The sequence below is a fragment of the Epinephelus lanceolatus genome, chromosome 3 (genome assembly GCF_041903045.1).
Source record: "Epinephelus lanceolatus isolate andai-2023 chromosome 3, ASM4190304v1, whole genome shotgun sequence".
In the NCBI taxonomy this organism is placed as follows: domain Eukaryota; kingdom Metazoa; phylum Chordata; class Actinopteri; order Perciformes; family Serranidae; genus Epinephelus; species Epinephelus lanceolatus.
Window position 1 is genome coordinate 42,642,116 of NC_135736.1, and position 23,702 is coordinate 42,665,817.

Consider the following 23,702-nt stretch of genomic DNA (forward strand, 5'->3'; position numbering starts at 1 on the left):
TGTCTGGAAGAAGATCAGCTCTGCACTCAGGATCTCAGGTAAATAGGCTGTACTATGCTTCTTAGAGTTGCTTAGATCAAGTACAAGGTGATCTCCTCCGTCTCATTCTCGAGATCGAGATATCTCAGAACACCTTGAGGAAATTTCTTACAATTTGGCACAAACATTAATTTAGACACAACAAAAAACTGATTCGATTTTGGTGGTGAAAGGTTAAGGTCAATGTGACCTCCTCGGTCTCATTCTCGTGAACATGATATCTCAAGGCCTTGAGAGAATTTTGTCCAATTTTGGCACAAACATTCACTTGGACTCAATGGTGAACTGATTGGATGAACTTATAATGTTCTGCAAAAACACTTTTCTGGCCTTTATTCGACATCATAACCCAGGAACAGGGGGTAGACATTCGGTCAGGTACTAAATTGGTGACACTAATTTTTGGTGCCCACCTGGGGGGGTGTACATGAAGCTTCAATGCTTTCACAGACATGAATATATTAACTGTAAATGCAAATTTACTGGTTCACGGAGGCACACAGCTGCGAGTTAGCAATTATAGTTAGAATACACATTATTGATGAGAGCATCGATGGTACTTTATGGTATAAAAAAAAGAATGTTTATTTCTGAAAGTTTTGAGGGGAATGTAGCCTTTATTGTGTCGTATATTGTGGTGGATGTTTTTCCACAGAATCATAACATATTAACTGCGGCACAGTGTGCTTCCCCATTATTTCTGTACAAATATTGCTTCACTACAAGTGCCCTCCAACATCATTAGTGATACCAACAGAGAGCAGTCCAATTATATAGGATATTAGTGTGTACCAATGTGTTTGTGCAGCACGTGATGAAAGCTGTTACTGCATTAAAGGGCTTCTCTGCAATGCAGCTTCATTTGGAAAGATTTATTAGCGAATAGCCAAAAACAGCATTTTTTTTTGTACAAAAATAATTTTGACTTAAAACACTGCAATGCAACAGAGGTGGGAAATGGCATGAGCCATTTCAGGCACCCTTGGTTTTGGGAGTAAAGGCCTTTGTACACCAAGGTTATTTTTTGTCTGAAGTTGTCGCACGTTTAAGAATAAATATATGACTTCGTGTGTTAATCACGTTTACACACTCACTTTAAAATGTCTTAACAGTTTTCAGAATAAGTTTGATTGCCTGTGTTTTTTCGCATCCGTCAAAAGCCTTGTAAAGATTCACTACTAGAGAGTTGTTTGACAAAGAAGCAACGAGAAAGGAACATGGAGCAGAGTATCATTTTGCAACTCAGACAGCCTCTTTTCAATAAGTCAGATAGTAATATTCAGGTGGATGATGGTGACAAAGAGGAGGCAGAAGTAGAGGATGAAGACCACAGGCAGACAGAATGAAAGTGAGCAACAATGTGGAGGCAGAGAGGAAGGACAGCTCAGTTCTGTCAGGTAGCCGTGGTGCCAAATGGAAGATGCAGCCAGAGAGTGGTGACAGTATCTTTCCATTTTGCCCATTATTAAATTTTTGGAAGGAAAAAAACCCAATAAAACGCATGGTACTCAGCATGCAAGGTTTCTGTGCGTAACAATTTTTATCAGATGAAGGAATTAAAAAAATACAAACTTGGTGTGCAAAAAACTTTAGGGTCATTTATACTCCCTTTATGTACAAAAATAAATACCTTAATTTCAAACGACACTGTCACCACCCCCATGCTTCCTTGCATCCTGTATGTTGGTATAGATACAACCACTAGGTGGCACTAGAGGGCAGAGTCAAAATTTTCTGACCAACAACCAAACATGGTGACTGTGGAGGAGGTCGAAATAATAATAATTTAATGTAGGTTGTTAATGTGTACGTTTGGATTCTGGATCAATTTTTGGTTAATTTAGCAACTGCGGCTCTGTGTTTTGTTTACGAATTCAACAATGAACATTTTGAACTTACAACCTCTCTGATTTTGTCTCCGTAGCAATGGAGGATGAGGCTCATGGGTACTGTAGTTTGGAACAACCTTTTTGCATCTGCGTTATTGTAAATGCTGTACCTTGATGACGATCAGCAGGTAGCACAGACAGATGACCAGCAGGGGGCAGAAGAAGCCCACAGTGCACGCGTACACAATGAAAGACGTCTTCCACACTTCTGCTGGCTCAGGCCACACGATGCTGCAGTTCCCATCGTCCTTCAGCACATCTGCAAACACCACCACCGGCAGCACCACCACAAAGGACCCTGCCCAAACTGTGGCACTGATAGCCTTGGCTACACGGGGGCGCCGCCACCAGAAGGAGCGGATGGGGTGCACGACAGCCAGGTAGCGGTCCACTGACATCACGGTCAGGCAGAAGATGCTGGTAAACTGGTTGATGGCGTCCACTGTCATGACCACACGGCACATCAGAGAGCCAAAGGGCCAAAACAGCAGAGCATTTTGCACGGCTAAAAAGGGCAGGCCCAGCATGAAGAGCTCGTCTGCAATGGCTAAGTTGAGGATGTAGATGTTGGTGACTGACTCATTCTTAGTGTAGTTGACTATAACATGGATGACCAGAGTATTGCCTATGAGGCCAACAACACACACTATTCCATAGATAAGAGGGATGAAGACTCCAGCCAAGCCAGGGAGGGATCCAGGCTCTGGTTTGGTGCAGTTCTGGCAGGTGCTGTTAAAGAGGAAAGAGCTGTCACTCGGGCTGAAGCCAAGAAGTGATTCAGAAGTAGTGGAGACGAGCAGGAAATGGGAGTAAGGGGGACTGAAGCTGTTGCTCCACGTAGGTGTAGGGGCCTCCAGAGGCAGCTGGGTGGCCTGGATGAGCTCCATGGAGGCTTTAAGGAACGTGAGGCAACACAAGTTGATAAGATCCCATCAGTGACGGGTCAACAGTCCTACAAGGCAAAGAAAAGTTAGTTAATTATGCACATTTCATGCACAAAGGCAATCTAAACAATGCATTAAAGGTGTAGTTTCACATTTTGTGAAATACTTATTCACTTTATTACCAAGTGTGAGATGAGATATTACTGATACTACTTGATACTATCCTCCCCTCAAACAGAATGCTGGGGCAGGAGGCAGTTCGCTTAACTCTGCAGAACAGGTAACCTGGCTCTATCCAAAGTTTTCTAATATGACTTCCACAGGTCAAAACCCTAATAACCTGAATAATTAATTATTTCATCTTATCTCTGGTAGTAGACGCTATAGCGTTGACAGTACCCGTCCATAGCCAGACGACACGCATATAAACACCTAGCAAAACACTCAAAAACAGCTTCTGTGGTAACTTCCACTACAACTGGTGTCACCAGGATCACATTTGCCATAATGACACACAGACTAACGATGTCAAAACAATTCCAGCTAGGGCTGCGCGGTATACCGGTTGGTACCAAAAACTAGTCTTTATTTTCGTGATGATATGAATTTTTCATATACGGCAATACCGGTGAAAAGCCCAAACAACGTCTGGAACATGCGTGGTGGGAAAGTGTTTCAGCGGGGACCTATTTCACTGCTGCACACCACAGGCGTGCCACGGTTGCCAGTTCCGCTTATTAGCTGCGACTTTGGGCATGTTTGTTTGTAAAGTCGCGGGTTGCGTTTTTTTGGGCTTGTTTCTAAAGTGGAGTTGCTTATTTGGGCTTGCTCTCTAAACGTTGCCTTTCTCTCTCTATGTATATATCCATCTAATAAGTTATTTAAGCATGATAGTATGTTGGACTGCATGAAGTTTCCACAGCTCCGCTCCCTCTGCCCCTCTCCTTCTCCACATACACAAAGGTGACGGTCAGCCAATTAGACTTTTCACATTTAAATTGCGTGATTAATGGAGGTTCTTTAACTATTTTGCTAACAAGTGGGCAAAATATGGAAAGAATACAATGAAGATTTGTAGAAAGCGAGAGGATTAAAAGATTCGATTTTGGTCAGCTAGTTGGTTTTTGGGCTTGTTTCCATAGCCCTGGTTGCTTGTTTCTCTCCCAAAATCTGGAAACACTGAGGCGGGCTAGAGTGAGAGCATAGAGACAAGTTTAGAGGCAAGAATGGCTGCCGAAAGCAAGGCAACTGTACACGTTGCTGAAGAAGAACATGATGACCCAGAAGAGCTCATACCAAAAAGGGGAGCCGTGTCTGTCGTCTGGAGGTTCTTTGGTTTTAACAGGTCAGACGTGGAGCAACCGACCATCTATTGCAAATGCTGTCATAAGATTTTGATGATGATAATGATGGTTGACTGTACTGATTATGCAAACTTGGTTAAATAAAAATGTTTTATTTTGACTGCAACCATAATCATTCTAATTATTTAACTTAATTACTGCTGCCCTATTGGCAACCATACTTTGAAGGGGTCATGCATTTACCTGTGTGTACACATGAAAAAAGCATGATACAGTCCTTATGACAGTAAAATGTGCTATGTAAAGCCCATCTACTGCAGTAATTCTTTTGTCATTAGTAGAAAATGTGGGTAAGACCACTCTTGTATGAAAAAAACAAACAAAAAACATCAAATCCCGTGAAACCGATATGATGAAGTTGTCGCAGCTGGTAAAAATGCAGCATTAGACATTAAAACTCAGAAAATATACACAGTCTTTAGCAGAGAGAGAGAAGGGATGACAAACAAAGACACAACTCGACAAACACATTTCTAAAAATCTATCAAGTTCTGTTTGCAGTCAAAATGGCTGCTGCCGATGATGGCATGGATAGTCAAAAGTTTAAAAGTTTGCTCCAATATGAGACCGGTGAAGCTTGTAGCATACTAAACTACTAATCAGCTTAACAACCCTCCTTCCGTCACAACAAAAACAAGCCTGCACCGGAACAAAAACATAACGCATTTAGTTCTATTAGTACAAGACTTGTTTATGAAGCCTTCTTAATAACTACCATGCCGCACACAGGCACACCCTCATCCCTCACAGCGATGGTTAATAATTGGTGGTCTGTTAGGAACAAAATGTACTGACCTACGGGGGAAAAAATAACAGAGGCATGTCCTTCACAACCTTGACTTAAATGCATTGATGCTGATGGGAGGACGATGGGAACAGAAGAGGGGAAAACGCAGGAAGAATAATTTACAGGATGCATATAGAAACTGTGAGCGATACAATAAAATCAGAGACATTATCTACAGCAACACATAAAGGAGAATATTGTACAGTTCGGTTAAACAACCAATGTCATTTTTTCCCTTTGTTTAGAATAGGTTTTAATTTTGAAACAAAAATTAGGTATTTGATTATCTCGGTTTTATTTCAAACTAAAGGTCAGCTAAGAAAGAAACTCCGTTTAAAATGTGTTCAAATCATGGTGCATGAATCTGTGTTTACTCTAGGCTGAATGTAAGGGCCAATAGCCAGAGGTAAGGGCATTAATTACAAAACGTAAATGCAGCTGTGAGATGACCTGTGCCACCTAATACTTAAAAGGACACACACTCACATAATCCAGTAAATATACAATATTATTTTTGTAAGGTAAGGCAAGTTTAGATTAATTCAAAGATTTAGTCTTTTGATATGAGCTCCTGATATGACTTTATTCTGATTCAGATTCATTTATCATGGACAAAATATTATGCTTGATGTTATGTGGTTGCACAACATTCAGGTAGTCACACGGTACGGTGGCGTCCCTGCTGGCACGGATGTTAAATTTTGGTTGGAATGGAAATCGCATTGATGATGGTTTATTACCGATTTTAGAATTTCACATTGTCTAGAGACGAAACATTGGGTTTTGTTCTCCATATGTTACAACTAAATGTCAGTATTCTAGGTCAAGATGACGTCAGCATAAGACATTTGGAAGACGTTTGATTTTGGCTACTTGACAGCACAATCTAAAACCAGCAAAACATTATGTCATCTGCCGTCAGTATTCTACACCAGTTGACGTCGGCATTAGACGTTGTCCTGACATTGAATTTGGTCACCTGACGTCACAACCTAAAGTCAACCAAATACCAATTTCATAAGGTGTGTGTAGCCAGCTGGGGTGAAGCTAAAAGCTCATGAATCAGAGGAAGGAACCAAATGATAACTTGTCTTCAGTCACTGACTGTTATTCCAGTCAAAGTGAACTTGAGTGTCGCACTGCAAGCATTGAGCAATACTTCTTTTTTCTAGGGAAGTAGCTTATAGAAAGGCCTCACAATGAACCAACAATATCAAAAGCTGAAGGTGGTTTTGCGAGCGTATTAAAAATCAGCTAACACACAACACACACCACACACCACTTGTGCAATCTCGATAGGTTGATAGAATTTTGTGTCTCACATAAATAAATTCAAGGGTCATAAATATAAAGGTGCTTAGTCCACATGGACTGACAAGACATACATATTTCATATGTGCATATCAAAGGAATCTCTCAGAATAATACATTATACATGACTAGTTGGACTGTATGTTCTGTGTCAATATTGTAATAGTAGACGAGATGTGAAATGTCAAATGTGTGAGAATATGACTGAAGAGTCTGTTTTGAGTTTATTTTTAATGCATTTCCTGAGCTCTAAAAAAATTTTAACAACGTACACATTTGAGTCCATATACATAGTTAAAATATAGGTAAATTGTTTTTAACCACATATATAGGAAATACATTTTCAATTAAAAACTACATGTCAAAACAACATTTCCTCAACCTTTGTCCTTCAGTAGTCCTGCAGTGATAATGAAGAGACTCAATGGAAAACCTCATTTGTAACTGATTAAATATGCATAAGAAAATGAACATAAACAAAATGCCATGAATAATTACAATGCAGGCCTGGAGGACAGCGATACAGGTTTATCACTAAATGACCTGCATCCCTGGACCAGCTGGTCTAAGCTTTGAAGGGCAGAATTACCTTAGAGCTGAAATGTACAACACATAAATGAACCTTTTTCTACAACCTGATCTCAGGTACAATTATAGCTGCTGCGCAGCAATGGTCGGGGCCGGGCAATTTTAGGCAATTCTGAGCAAAGAGCTCAACACTGATGTCTGACCCAGCACTAAACCAGCAGCTCAGTGGTCCCTAATCTATTTCATCATAAAACACTGAATGTGTGGTATACAATGCCCTCCAAAAGTATTGGAACAGTGAGTCCAATTCATTTACTTTTGTTGTAGACTGAAAACATTTGGGTTTGACATCAAAAGATGAATATGAGACAAGAGATCAACATTTCAGCTTTTATTTCCAGGTATTTACATCTGGATCTGATACACAACTTAGAAGATAGCATTATTTGTAATGGAACACAAAATTTTTAGGTGAGCAAAAGTATTGGAACATATAAACTTAAAATAGATTAAAGTGAATGAGACTTAATATTTAGTTGCAAATCCTTTGCTTTCAATAACTGCATCAAGCCCGTGACCCATTGACATCACCAAACTTTTGCATTCTTCTTTTGTGATGCTTTTCCAGGCTTTCACCACAGTCTCTTTCAGTTGTTGTTTGTTTTGGGGGGTTACTCCCTTCAGTCTCCTCTTCAGCAGGTAAAATGCATGCCCTTTTGGGTTTAAGTCTGGAGACTGACTTGGCCAGTCTAAAACCTTCCACTTCTTGCCCCTGATGAACTCCTTTGTTGTTTTGGCATTGTGTTTTGGGTCGTTATCTTGCTGCATGATGAAGGATCTCCCAATCAGTTTGGTTGCATCTTTCTTTAAATTAGCAGACAAAATGTTTCTGTAGACTTCTGAGTTGATTTTGCTGCTGCCATCATCTGTTACATCATCAATGAAGATGAAAGAGCCCGTCCCAGAAGAAGCCATGCAAGCCCAAGCCATGACATTCCCTCCACCGTGTTTCACAGATGAGCTTGTATGTTTGGGATCATGAGCAGATCCTTTCTTTCCCCAAACTTTCGCCTTTCCATCACTTTGGAAAAAGTTAATCTTTGTCTCATCAGTCCATAAAACTTTTTCCCAGAATTTTTGAGGCTCATCTCTGTACCTTTTGGCAAATTCCAGCCTGGCCTTCCTATTCTTCTTGCTAATGAGTGGTTTGCATCTTCTGGTGTAGCCTCTGTACTTTTGTTCATGAAGTCTTCTGCGAACAGTAGATTGTGATACCTTCACTCCTGCCCTCTGGAGGTTGTTGCTGATGTCACTAACAGTTGTTTTAGGGTCTTTCTTTACAGCTCTCACAATGTTTCTGTCATCAACTGCTGATGTTTTCCTTGGTCTACCTGTTCGACGTCTGTTGCTTAGTACACCAGTGGTTTCTTTCTTCTTCAGGACATTCCAAATGGTTATACTGGCTATGGCCAATGTTTGTGCAATGGCTCTGATTGATTGTCCATCTTCTCTCAGATTCACAATTGCTTCTTTTTCACCCATAGACAGCTCTCTGGTTTTCATGTTGGTTCCACCTCTAAATGCAGTCTACACAGGCAAAACCTATCGTACCCAATCTGAAACTGAGCTCAGACATTCAGTGCTATTTATTGTTTGAATAATCAATGTAATTGGGAGACACCTGGGCAACAAAACACACCTGTCAGTCACATGTTCCAATACTTTTGCTCTCATGAAAAATGGGTGGGTTCAAACAAAAGGTGCTATCTTCTAAGTTGTGTATCAGATCCAGATGTAAATACCTGGAAATAAAAGCTGAAATGTTGATCTCTTGTCCCATATTCATCTTTTGATGTCAAACCCAAATATTTTCAGTCTACAACAAAAATAAAGGAATTGGCCTCACTGTTCCAATACTTTTGGAGGGCACTGTATGTAAAAGTCCATGTGAAAAATGTAATACACACACACACTAAAACAAAGCATATCACAACATAGAAGTTACATCATATAATTATGGCATGCCCTTCAACTTGTGGATGAGTGGCTGAAGTGATCAGACTCATAATATACAAAGGAAAGAAAAAACTCAAGAACAACAAAGTAAGAATAACATTAACTGCTAGCAGTTATGAACAAACTGGCCTGATCTAGCTTAAAGCTAAACATTATCCATGGTGACAAAGATGAAATTTTTTTTTTATAAATGTAAAAGTAGCTATTGGATAGACTCTGCATATTGAGTGATAGCTAAGCCAGATAAACAGGGAAAAGAGACAAGGAATAACAGGGTAAAGTGTTGATAAAGAGTATTTTTCTCTCACTGCAAAACTGCCTGGATCATAATTATTTTAACCTTAGTAGTCTCTAATCCACATAGCATGATGCCTGAACATAGGACTTTCACATTAGAATGTCCCTTCTGCCTTAGCTGAATTCACAAATTGACTAAGCCAAGCATCAGGGTGCCAGACAGTAGCCATCCATGGAAAAGCAAATTTCAAAGTGAAAATTCCAAAGCTGTAGCACATATGGTTGATTTGTTATGAAATTTAGAGGCTTGCTGTAGCGCCACCATCAGGACTATGGTCTTGTGTTTCCAGTTGAGGACATCTGGCATGGGACTGGACCTTTATGAAAAGTTTGGGTAGATTTCTCATATGGAAGTGTTGCACGAGCTGAGGCTTGAACTCACAATCTTCAACACCAAGAACCATCCTCTATCTAATTGGCAAACGGAAATGTCACATGTAGCTTCACAAATTGACTAAGCCAGTCACCTGTGTGCAAGACAGCAGCTGTTAGTGTGTAAAGGCAGATTTCAAACGGCTGTCAAAAATTCAGTTATTAAGACAAAAATCCGAAAATACACATATTGCATCTAGACAGCATGGAGATGTTGGTAATTTGTTTTTAACAATGATTTATTGGCTCCATAAGTGAAAAACTGATGTTTAAAAATGCCATTTTTGCATTGACTCCAATTGTTCAATCCAAAATTTTGTCATTTTTTTAATGAACACTGAAAATGTATTTAGCAAGAATTTGCAAGTATATGTTTACAATACAATTTACAGTCAAACATTTTGATGCACTGTAGGCTCAATTTTCGATAAATCAAAAATTTGTGTAGATCGTTTGTGTAGGACAGTCTGAAGATGCTCTGTAGCAAGTTTGGTGTCAATTGAGCAAAAATTGTGGGAGGAGATAGGTTTAATAAGTTTTACAATTTTTTAAATAAAATAAGAGTGATGGACTTCGTACTTTGCAATAGGTTTAAATGTACAAAAGTTTCTTCAGTATTGGGGCTACATTTTGGTGAAAGTTGCAAATCTGTAGCACATATGGTTGATTTGTTGTGAATTTTCACTGAACTTTAGAGGCTTGCTGTAGCGCCACCATCAGGACTATTGGCCTGTTTTTGCAGCTGAGGCAATCTGGCATGGGACTGGACCTTTGTGCAAAGTTTGGTGATTTTTAGTGCATGGGAAGTAGGATTTCCTCGGAAGAAGAAGAAGAAAGAAGAAGAAGAAGAAGAAGAAGAAGAGACATGCAGGATAACAATTTTGTCAAAAGCACAAAAAATGTATATATAGTTAAGAAGCATCCTACTGAAGACAAGAACTCCCTTACACACTGTACAGCTTACTTAATCATACACACACACACACACACACACACACACTTCTTTTTGTGCTCCTGATTTCCAGGATGTGCAGCACAACACCTGCCATTCTAATCTCTGACCCTCACAATAGAGCAGACAGACAATCTGTCTTCCCACAGGACATCAACTCTTTTGTCTGCCATTCTATGGCCGGCTCTAAGAAAAAAACTTCCTGGGAGATGTTGCTATGGCGATGTAAGGTCAAGAAAAGGCCCAAAAGGCCTTGTATGGAGCAAATGAAAGCGACAAACAAGAGAGTCCAAATGAATGCTGATTGAAGAGCCCGTGCTCTTTGCATTCACATACAAAGGCAACAATGGCACATATTAAGCCTTGCGTGTGAGTTTACATGTGTGCGATATGTGCATGTGTGTATGCAGATTCTCTTCTCTCCATCTGCTGAGTGCAGATACTGTAGGTCTAGAGATATCACTGAACCTTTGATGTCACTAGTGTTGAGGGGCTGATGTCACTTTTCTTGCGCCTGTTCCTGCTCATTAAATTAAAGTTGCCAGTCAGGAGCTAAGTTGTAATATCAACAACCAGAGGCTGGATTACAATAATCTATCACATGAAATGTAACTCCATCCTGTGAGCCTGAAATCAAACACAAAAGCATGTAGTATAGAGCTGTGTCTTACTGCCGTAGTTCTTTCTTGCTGCAGTCGTGCGTGCCCTCCACCTCCCCATCACCTCCCCATCACCACCTAGTCTTTACAGATTCATCAGCCTCATCCGCCTCAGCAGCCTCAGAGTCAGCAGACACCTCCACCAGTGTCTGGACTCTATGGGGGGGGGGGGGGGGTGTTATCTTGCTGCTGCTCACATGTCCCTTGATGACAAAATGTCTCCCTCTGGTGTCCAAGCGCCAAAGACTTCATCATCTTACATCTTAATCAGCACAAATTATATGGTAGTCTGTACACTCATATTCTGTATTCTTCTTGTATCACTCCTGATTGAAATATATTTATATCAACAATGGGTTAAATTATTATGTGTAATGTTACAAAGAATTATTACTCGACTCTGCAGGTTCCCTCAGATCTATTTTAGTGTCCTTTAGCTCATTGTCTTAGTTCACACTCACCACTCTCATTAGCCTCACTCCTGACTGCGACAGGCAACTTTTTTGGCAATAAAAGCTCAGATAAACTGTCTGTGAGCAACTACATGTAGCTGGTGAATATAGTGCAATAAAGCAATAATAATTTTTTGGTTGGACTTAGATTTGCCCTTAAAGACAAACATGACTCCAGTCGATGCTAATGTTATAAGATGATGTCAGTGTGGTGCTTAGTGTCACAGTCTGTCTCTCTGTCCTCCTCTCTGGCCACATTCCCCATTCCTGAGGTTCCTTCATTGTCATTTTCCATCCATCCACCAGAAGCCATAGGACTTCCCCTCCTCACCCCATTACCTGACTGCCCCTCCCATCCACACACCTGTTCCCACTTCCCTCATCAGCCCTTCAGTTACCTGAGAGGCCGTTTACACGTTGCCGGCTATTTTCATAAACGGACATTTCACCGTCTCCGTTTTCAAAAAGATCTTCGTTTACACTTACCCGTGTATATATACACAAGAGCATGCCAAACCTGTAGGTGGCAGTGTAAGGAGAAGCTCAAGCCTTCCATGTATCCATTGTCACCATAGCAACATAGGTCGCACTTTTTACACAGGCGCAAGTTCCGGCACATATTGTGACGTGGGCTGCCTATAACTCCGTTTATCTGCGTTTATCTCAGTTTACATGCAAACGCGCAACCGGAGTTTTCCAAAATCTCCACTCTGGCCGGAGTTTTTAGAAAGACTCGTTTTCAGAGGAGAAATCTCCGTTTGCGTGTAAACGAAGGGCACAAACGAAGGAAGATGTCTCCGTTTATCAAAATCACCGTGTACGTGTAAACGGCCTCTGACCCTCACTGCTGAACTACACACCTGCTTCCCATTTTCCCCAATCAGCCAAGCTGTGTATATATTGGTTCATTTCCAATTGTACCTCTAAGTTGCGGTGCTTGTTTCATGCCTCTGGTTTCTGGCCACCTGTACCTGTCTCTCTGCTTACCTGCCTGTGAGCTGACTCACTGAATCACTGAAAATCTGCATTTAGGTCCTTCCTGTTCCCCCCTTGAGCACACCAGCCATGACATTTAAAACTTGTTGCACTGCCCCTAGAAAGCCGATAGTCAATTCAGGTTTTAACTGTAGAATCAACTCCCACAATGCTTCAAGGCAGTGGAATATTTGTAGAGGGGACTTTAAACTAATGATTTTTGATGTGCCGTTTAATTAATCACAGCAGGTTCCTGGGATGTCTTACTCCTTTGTTTCATAGAGGAGGTTGCAGCAAGAATTCCTGTGTGCCAATAGCTGTTTCCATCCAAAGGTGATTAGAATCATTGGGAAATGCGCATTAAAAGAAATATGAATCCTGTGTGTTTCCATTAAATGTACGGACTTTGGTGAAAACTACAAACTCACTATCACCATAGAGAGAGGTGCGCTACGTCAGACGTAATTCGAACATAACTGTTTCCATCCCCCGTTTTGCGAATCAACATTTTTTCGAATCAACCAAAACCCAGCTAAAGCAAGTGTATTTTAGTTTGTGTGAATCAGGGGATTCTAATTCGAATTTTGGCGTTTCCATCATAATTTTCCAATATGATACTTCTAGATGCGCATCTAAACAGGCTGATGGAAACATGGCTAGTGTGACTACACTTACATGCATTATGAATTTGATAGAGGTCGTGTAAACAGCATATTTCATTAAATGGATGTGCTGAATCAGGCCTTTTCCCAAATGTAGCATTTTAAGATTTAAAACCTGAGGTATGTTGATATTATTCAGGTTTTAAAAACATTATTTAGACATGTGTACAGCGCATTCAGAATATGCATCCTCTTGCCTGTTTGTGGCAGGATGTGGGGTAGAGATGCATCCCCAAAAGAAAAGTCCATTTCTCTGGTAGGAAGAAGAATTACACCTACTTTTGAGCATTATGAGAGACTTGGATATCAACAGGTTTTATGTGGAAATATTGTAACACCAACCAGTTGAAGAAGGATGAAGGAATGAAAGAAGGGGGCTTTGTTGGCATGGTTAAATAAGTCTGTTACTGGTGGAATACTGAAAAAAGAAATACTATTTTGATGCCAAATGCCACAAGCAGCTTCAGCCGTCCTTTTTTCCATACTTTTTTGATAAATGCACTTTAATCAGAGTATGCAGGGCTGCATGTAAATGAGAATATTAGTGAAATATTAATATTCATTAGCCATGTAAACCTTTGTAGAAATATTGTCTTTTTTTAGAATAAGGGAAAAATACTGGAATATTTTGTTAATGTAAAAGTAGTCAATGGCTTTTTGTCTGGAACACTTTGATGCATGGACTTAGTCTTCTGAAATGTGCTGATGTGGTTAGCAACAAGCCTAAGACAAAAGAGTGTACATCTGGTTGTAAGCATAACCATAACAACAGCAAGTTTTTATCAGACATTGTCACCACCTTCTATTAATATCCCTGCACTCGCTGCAGCTTAGCAGCAGCCTTGCTTCTCTACAGCTTGCATTACTATGATGTGTGTTTCATATATGAGGTAAATCCCACCTCCTCTATCACACATAAGAGCCAGACTTCTGTGTCAGAGCTAAACATGATTGAACTCTGCTTGAAGAGAACAAGGCAGGGTCAATTAGCCACTAGCAGGGAAAACATTACCCTGAAATGAATAGGGAGTAAAATCTGTGACTCCAGCCACATTCTGTTGTAGAATAGGATTTGTGGTAACTTAACACCTCAACAGTTTTGTCTCTTGATAAAACACACTGTAAGTGAGTGTGTGTTGTGTACTCAAACAGCATTTGCTTATGCCTTGGCTAAAAGTGCCTGTACTCATGACGACAGTCGCCATGGCTGCCACTTCAGCAAAATTATCTACTTCACCACCATTGATTCATATGTTCATTACAGACTGTTTCAAGACGTGCTTCAGTTGCTCGGAAACAACATTGTTGTTCCACCGAGACTTCCAGTCCAGTTATTACTGCGTGAAAACAGCTGCCTGGATCCAGACCTTTGAATCCACCCACTCCACTGAGATAGAGTTGACTGAAGATGAAAACAGGGTGCAACAAGTTGACATTTGTCAGATATCAGGCAATGGCTAGAATTACCGCCCTGCAATAGTATGCCTCTGCGCACCGGTCAAGTTTATCCATGTCAACATGGCTGCTTCACATTCATCTTCCCACAGGCAGCACAGACGATCTACACAATCAGCACAGTTTCAAGGTGGACACCCAAGATTAGTGTCAACATTTCAGTATCTGACCAAATGTCTCCTTCTCTATTCCTGAGATATGACACTGAGTCTTTGCCAGGAAAGTGTTTTATGCAGAATATTATGATGTCACAGTGAAGTTGATCCTTGATGTTTTGGATATAAAATGTTATCACCTCATCATTATATCCTATTCAACATCTGTGTGAAGTTTTGTCATAATTAGCATGAGGGCTCCAGAGTGATGGTCAAAAACATGTTTTCTGAGGTCACACTGACCTTGACTCTTAGCCTTCGACCACCAAAATCCAATCAGTGCGTCACTGTGTTCAAGGGGACGTTTTTGCCAAATCTGAAGAAATTCCCTTGACATGTTCTTGAGATATTGTGTTCACAGGAATGGGGCAGACATACAAACGGACAACCCAAAAACCAGCATGGAGGCAATAAAACAGCTTATGGAACGTTCAACTTTTTAACATTAGTCCCTCAGAAGTGAAATGCACACTGTGGGAAATAACAAAATGAGTTTTAGAATCTTGCTTCTTAAAGGCAGAATGTTCTCTTCTTCAAGATACAAACTTGACATTAGAAATTAAAGTCTACCACTTCCCTAAAGAAACAAACCAGTGCAAAGCATGGATTGCAGCAGTCAAAAGAGAGAACTGGGCACACCTAGGAAACATCAGGGTCTCCATCCATCCATCCATCCATCTATCCATCCATCCATCTATCCATCCATCCATCCATCCATCCATCCATCCATTTTCATCTGCTTATCCAGGGCCAGGTCACGGGGGCAGCAGGCCCAGCTCCTCCTGGGGGACCCCAAGGTTTTCCAGCCCAGATGAGATATGTAATCCCTCCAGCGTGTTCTGGATCTACCCCGGGGTCTCCTACCAGTGGGACGTCCCCAGAAGACCTCTAACAGGAGGCGCCCAGGAGGCATCCTGATCAGATGCCCAACCACCTCAACTGACCCCTTTCGAAGCAAAGGAGCAGCGGCTTTACTCTGAGCTCCCTCCGGATGTTCAAGCTCCTAACCCTATCTCTAGGGCTGAGCCCAACCACCCCACAGAGGAAACTCGTTTTGGCCTTTCCAGGGTTTGTTGTGTTAATTTATTTACTGGTCATTTTGATAATTTTTTGGAGAATGGAATGACAAGACAGACACAGAGCACTAACAAATACAAATGCTCCTCTCTGCCTCTGTGGCCTAACAGTTGTTAGCTTCAACAATGTAATGCTGTTGGCTTGAATAAGCTGAGTTACTTGCGATGAAGTGAGTGCTACAGATCCTCGAGTTCCCAGACCGTGTCCGGTTCTTTCTTTTGATCGCTACAATCCACGCTTTGCGCTGGTGCATTTCTTTAGGGAAGCAGTAGATTAATTTCTGACATCAAGTTTGTACCTTGTCTTACAACCTACCATTGAGCTGCAAGGTCCTATAACAAATTTTGACATTTACCACAGTGGGTACTTCAGTTCAGGAGGACTTTAAGTTAAGCGTTTTTCTGCAGTAGTGGCTAGACTGGAAGTTTTAGTGGAACGATGATGTTGTTTCCTAGCAGCCGAAAGACACCTTACAACGGTCTCTATTTCAAACACTCATTTGTCCACAACGTTGCTGAATACACTACTGTCATGACATGCTTGCTCATAACTCCAAGTCTGATGAAGAGCATACAGCTCGAAACATACGTCACAGTGCAACAAATAATTATTTTCTGCAGAGTCCTGCAGTGTTGCGAGTCATTCATCCTTTTTTCATCTACGACTATCGACTCGGCACCTGTGCTTCCACGGTGAGATGTAAGTGCCTTTGGTTTGATGTTTTGATCTTGACTCCAAAGTGTCACAGGAAGTATTGTAATGAGAGATTTATTGGCGAGGTGATGATTGTTTGGAACATAAGGATTATGATCAGTTGTGGAGACTCTGGGTTGCTAATGGATTTCATCTTACCTGTTGTGAATTCCAACTGGCTTTAGCTGCTGCCAAGGAGTAAGCTATACAAACTGAGTAGAGCTTACTTTTAAGCCTACAGGGGGTTATTATATTATACTAAAAGCTTAAATGAGGTTAAATGTAATATACCACTCCTTTTTCACACTTTTACAGCTGTGATTTTACAGAAATTACACATTTGCAGTCACAATTTCTCCCAAGTGTAACAAGCGTATATTGAGCCTGAGCAGGTCACATTTCTAGTGCCTGATAAAGCTCTCCTACAGATAAAAGAGCAAATGTGCAGAGATCAAACACATTACAAATACATATTTCACAACCAACCACTCAGCCTTTGAATTAATTTCAATGGCTGGATTTTCTAAAAGCAGTGTAGAGCAGCAACTGTATTGTTGACTCTGTTCATGTGAGAGGCCTCTTATGATTACATGGTTGATACTGAGGGTGAAGGGCCGCTTCCTCCTCACTGAAAACTCTACTGATGCCTGTAATTACCTCATAATAGTACGAGCCACAGCTCAGTGCAAACAACCCGCTGATGTGATCGAGTGACAACAAGGTCACCATTAAAACAAATGCCTGTCTGGTAAACATTTAGTTAGTCAAATGAATCCATGCTGATTGCTCAACTCATGATAATTACCTTCAATGAGTGCTTTTTAGGACATTTTATTGTTTCTTTTTCAGTCTATCTGGTTTGTAATTAAAAAGTTGGTCGTGTTTGGACACCTTTCATGACACTGTGAATAAATATGCATGGCATTTTAGCAAACATCTTGTGGCAGTTAAGAGCTTTTGCCCACTCACTCTTGTTAATTTCAAGCTGCCATTAATACTGAGCCTGGAGTTTTGACTGCACATTAAAAGTGATCTCTTTAACTTTACTTCACATGCTTTACACAGTCATAACTTCACACACACAAACACCTGATCAACCGTCTGATGCTACAGGGCACAAAAACCTCTGCACCTCTATCCTCCAAAAAACTCACACAGCCTCAAACACACTCCATCACCTGAATCACACTGTATCTGTATCTCAAATATTGCTGCTGTCTCCCACATGAGGTAACATTAAGGCTTGCACTGAGAGGCAGTGTTGTTTTTTTTTTTTAATCAGACCAGGGTGTACAGAAAAGAAGAAAGAACACAACTTATGGTGCCCTTAATCAGAACACACCCATCTTCGGACTGCATCTTGCCTGGTTGCAACGTTATCGGGCTGACAAAAATCTGTCCACAGACAAACAGAGATATAAACAACTGGCAAATTAGTCAAAAAGACAAAAACAACAGCTGTCGAGAAGACCACATTTTGCCATGATGACACACACACACACACACACACACACACACACACACACACAGACTCACAGTGTCGCAATGTTGTCGGGGCTGTTCAACGTATCCTCATAGAATGTGTAGTGGCTATTTTTAGTCTGCATTGTTTACGTTGAGTTGGCTCAGTAGCAACGCCAACGAAACGTTAAAACAACCGCGTTGCTCCGCTGTTGTTGTTCATTTTCTTAAACTGAACCTTTCACAATAAAAGCTTCACTTCCTCTTCATCACATATGTTCGGTAGCCGCAAAGGACCAATGTAAAGATTCGCAGAGACCAAATGTACAGGAACAAAGTAACCTCACATATTTAAAAATGTCTTTAACACTACAATGAAACATATTTCTCTCTGTATTACAGCAAGTCGCATGACCAAACAATAAAACAAACTTATCACTGATAAATGGCACTTACAGGATTGTTCATATGATATCCAACGAATAAGCGCCCCACGTCTGACGTTACGTACTTAACGCACAGTTACGCAATCAACGTAATATTACAACGGATTTGGTTTAAAACATATTGAGGACGTAGGTCCGTGTACCATTCGTTCAGTTGAATTTCAATTAAGAACAAAAAAACAATAAAATGGAAAAACGATTTGTTATTTCATTAACTGTTTTTCAATGTCCAACAAAAAACGGATTTCAACTTCTTTTTCAAATATTTCATTTAGTGCGCAGGTCAAAAATAGAACATTTAAAAAATGATCCATTTTTTTTATTTTGATATTTAATCTCTCTCATTTCTGTGTTATTCAGCCTGCCGCGTTCTTGATAGTAGGCTGTTGTTTATTATGGCTGCCTTGGAGTCCCAAGGATTATGCGCTTGTTGCCACGACATAAAACATAACTTTCTTTGACTCTGTAACTTCGCCATTGCTCTCGAAGGCTGTGGCAGATCCACAGTGATCCGATTCACAGCTTCCAATTGGAATTTCTCGGTCCACCTTAAATGTCACCTGTAGATGGCGGTATTCAGTCATTTTCAAGCTAATTCATGAACTGAAAAATTGAACAAATATGGGGAAGATGAAATGAGAATGGTCAGTAGAGTGCAACTGTCCTAAATTTTGGGCATTTTAACTGTAGCATATTTTTCTTATTGTGCTTACTCATGGTAAACTGCTTTTCAGTCTTGCTATTTCTGCCTATTTGCTCTGTATTAAAAGTCTTAAGAAACGAATACTCCAGTATGACAGGAGATGTCAAAGGGTATCATAATCCTGAGTTTTATTCATTTTACTGTAGTATTTTTTCTTAAGAGCTGCTAGGTTGGCAGTAGACTCTTAAGCACTGCCTACATGTATACAGATATGTTTGAAAACGCTCGCCAGCATTCACTGTCTGCAGCAGTCTCCCCTCATCACTACGGTAGCAAAGTGTGCAGCCTAACATTACCTCTTTCAAAACACTTACCTGAGATCTCATCATCAATGATTCCCATTCAATTTAGGCTTTATGATTGATGCACTGGAAACATTGTCCTTCCAATCCTGTTTGACAACAATACTACACTGGAAGGTGTCCTACCATCTGCTGGTTGGCATGGGCCTGATCAAAACTGTAGTTTCTGGTGGACTTTAAACCACAGATGCTGAGGTCGAGCGAAAACACTGTGTGCAGCTGATGCCTTCTAGAGTTCTCAAAACGCCAAAGGAATTACAACTCGAACCAAAGGTGAGTTGAAGCCTGAACCCAGCTTGTCCGAGATCATCACATAAAATACTGAACCCAAGCCCAACGCCCCCAAAAAGCACTAGTCAGCTCCTACTGCTCAAGACACCCCGGCTGTGTGGCAGCACAAGCCACGCACATTACCAGCGGAAAATGGGCCAGCATGGTGGATCATGGACTCTCCACACTGTATTTACCTGCCAGAGGAGCTCCCTGCTCTGGCCGGGAGAAAAGACAGAGAACCCAGCACAGAGCCTGGCTGCTCACTTTTTATTTTTTATTTTAATTAATATATATTAATCTAAAAAAAATTATACATTTTTTTCCCCTGCTGCCTGAGCCCTAACCGACCGAGGCCAACCAGTGCACATTTTCAGCCTGAACCTGGGCCTATCAAACTTTTTAGTGACCCGTGGGACTCAGGTGTGCCATTGTTGTTGTTGTTGTTGTTGTTTTAGTGTATGCTCATTATCCAAAGCAACAATGGGCATGCGCAAATTGAGGAGATTATGTCATCATTTCCAACATGTTCCATTTTACATGTCCTCACAGCTACTAAATCTGCATCAGCATTTTCAAAAATCCCCCTTTTAGTGACCTAAAACTTTGTTTTTGTGTGTGGACAAGAGGCCAAAACATGGAGGTTTTTGTGAACTGTCCACCACCCCAACCTGTTTCCATACATACATACATACAGTACAGGCCAAAAGTTTGGACACACCTTCTCATTCAATGCGTTTTCTTTATTTTCATGACTATTTACATTGTAGATTCTCACTGAAGGCATCAAAACTATGAATGAACACATGTGGAGTTATGTACTTAACAAAAAAAGGTGAAATAACTGAAAACATGTTTTATATTCTAGTTTCTTCAAAATAGCCACCCTTTGCTCTGATTACTGCTTTGCACACTCTTGGCATTCTCTCCATGAGCTTCAAGAGGTAGTCACCTGAAATGGTTTCCACTTCACAGGTGTGCCTTATCAGGGTTAATTAGTGGAATTTCTTGCTTTATCAATGGGGTTGGGACCATCAGTTGTGTTGTGCAGAAGTCAGGTTAATACACAGCCGACAGCCCTATTGGACAACTGTTAAAATTCATATTATGGCAAGAACCAATCAGCTAACTAAAGAAAAACGAATGGCCATCATTACTTTAAGAAATGAAGGTCAGTCAGTCCGGAAAATTGCAAAAACTTTAAATGTGTCCCCAAGTGGAGTCGCAAGCGCTACAACAAAACTGGCACACATGAGGACCTACCCAGGAAAGGAAGACCAAGAGTCACCTCTGCTTCTGAGGATAAGTTCATCCGAGTCACCAGCCTCAGAAATGGCAAGTTAACAGCAGCTCAGATCAGAGACCAGATGAATGCCACACAGAGTTCTAGCAGCAGACCCATCTCTAGAACAACTGTTAAGAGGAGACTGCGCCAATCAGGCCTTCATGGTCAAATAGCTGCTAGGAAACCACTGCTAAGGAGAAGCAACAAGCAGAAGAGATTTGTTTGGGCCAAGAAACACAAGGAATGGACATTAGACCAGTGGAAATCTGTGCTTTGGTCTGATGAGTCCAAATTTGAGATCTTTGGTTCCAACCGCTGTGTCTTTGTGAGACGCAGAAAAGGTGAACGGATGGATTCCACATGCCTGGTTCCCACTGTGAAGCATGGAGGAGGAGGTGTGATGGTGTGGGGGTGTTTTGCTGGTGACACTGTTGGGGATTTATTCAAAATTGAAGGCACACTGAACCAGCATGGCTACCACAGCATCCTGCAGCGACATGCCATCCCATCCGCTTTGCGTTTAGTTGGACGATCATTTATTTTTCAACAGGACAATGACCCCAAACACACCTCCAGGCTGTGTAAGGGCTATTTGACCAAGAAGGAGAGTGATGGAGTGCTGCGGCAGATGACCTGGCCTCCACAGTCACCGGACCTGAACCCAATCCAGATGGTTTGGGGTGAGCTGGACCGCAGAGTGAAGGCAAAGGGGCCAACAAGTGCTAAACACCTCTGGGAACTCCTTCAAGACTGTTGGAAAACCATTTCAGGTGACTACCTCTTGAAGCTCATGGAGAGAATGCCAAGAGTGTGCAAAGCAGTAATCAGAGCAAAGGGTGGCTATTTTGAAGAAACTAGAATATAAAACATGTTTTCAGTTATTTCACCTTTTTTTGTTAAGTACATAACTCCACATGTGTTCATTCATAGTTTTGATGCCTTCAGTGAGAATCTACAATGTAAATAGTCATGAAAATAAAGAAAACGCTTTGAATGAGAAGGTGTGTCCAAACTTTTGGCCTGTACTGTACATACATACATACTGTCTCCCATCAGCGCATTGCTCAAGTGAACGCAGCCTTTCAAAATACAGAAATGTTTAAATCATACCAACAGTTTATGACAACAGCCTGGGCTGGTAAATGTGACTCTAACAAACAATAAAAAAAACTGTCTGTGTGGTTCTCCCTCTCCTTTTCTCCCTGCCAACATTTAAGAAAATACTTGTTCACAAAAATATCTGTATAGGTGCAGACCATGCCTTAGTCTTGGTAAAGGGTGACTTATTAGAAAGTGGTAACTGTTTGGTATCGGTAAATGCAGCTCTGTATCAATAACAGTTAAAAACCACTGTACAAAAAGAGACAAAAAAGACAGCATGGAAAACATTCTGTTAGAAAATGGAAAATGTCAGTCAAAGCAAATGTGCATGAGGATGCTGAATGTCTTGAATGAGGTTTTATAAATGTTATTTCAAAGTGAAAAGCTGCAACATCAGTAGCTCCATCACATACAGCATTATGTAGCCTTGATTATAAAGCACCAGTAAATTATGCTAAAACTCTACAGATGTGATTTTGTCCCAAAGAAGATGGCTGACAGAGGATTCATTATGTTAATGTACTGGTCATTAATTAGACAGATGATCGACAGGCATGTTTTTTTCTCCTTTCTTTCCAAATGATTCCACTTTCAAACAAGAAAAGTGGAAGAGAGATACACCATCAGCTAATTGACGATCCATCAGTCTTATTCCCCTCGGGGAGTCTGCTTCCTCTGCTGCTGTTCAATTAACGGATTTGCAGCGGGGCTACATCCCTGCCACGTCTCTGCCTCAACACTTTTCATTACAAAGACTGACAAGGGCTCACAGATTAGCCTGAGTTTGATCAATACTCCTACAAGCTCGTCGTGCACATGCGTACGTGCAAGCACAAACGCTCTCACTGAACGTTTTTTGAATGTGGTTTGCCTTCATCTACATTCACACAGAGATAAACGTACAAAGGTGTGCTCACATGGACACATGCAAATGAGTCATTTTACCCTAAGTGAGAGATTAGAGCAACAAAAAAAAAAAACATAATGAAGACTTTGCAGCTCCCAAAGAGAACAATATGAATTTTTAGGAAGGTTTGTGCATGTTTAAGTGTATTTATCTTGTTCTGACAGGTGGTGTCACGATCCTTCTAAACACAAATCAGCTCCAATTAACTCCTCTTCCCACACAGGGGGCAGTCCAAACAATTGCATGTAATTATCTGCCAAATTGGCCGGATGAAGAGTAGAATAAAAAGCCTTAAAAGCTTCATTAGAGTGGATGTATGCCAATTTGATAAAAAGCTCCTGTGCTTCCCCAGACACATACAGAAAGACAGAGAAAGAGAAAGAAGGGTCACAAGAGGTTAGAATATTTTTACTCAGCTGACTCACACATCAATTTGAAGATCCAGTGTGTAGGATTTAAATGGTAAATGGACTGCGCTTGTAGAGCATTTTTCTAGTCTTCTGACCACTCACTTTTACACTACATGTCACATGCACACATTCACACACTGGTGGCTGAGGCTACCGTACAAGGTGCCACCTGCTACTCAGTAACCATTCACATGCACTCACACACTGATGGAGCAGCTATCAGGGCAATTTGCAGTTCAGTGTCTTGCCA

General features: G+C 40.9%; 1 protein-coding gene across 3 annotated transcripts in view; it reads right to left on the reverse strand.

Annotated features, from left to right (window-relative positions):
* The window catches only part of sst3b (somatostatin receptor 3b), an 80,610-nt gene that overhangs the window by 4,898 nt on the left and 52,010 nt on the right, over positions 1-23,702 (reverse strand). For all 3 annotated transcript variants that reach the window (XM_078166395.1, XM_078166396.1, XM_033623469.2), the window contains exon 2: positions 2,039-2,880. In XM_078166395.1, coding sequence (XP_078022521.1) covers positions 2,039-2,815 — 777 coding nt within the window. In that variant the 5' untranslated portion in view covers positions 2,816-2,880. The remainder of the gene's footprint in view (positions 1-2,038; positions 2,881-23,702) is intronic.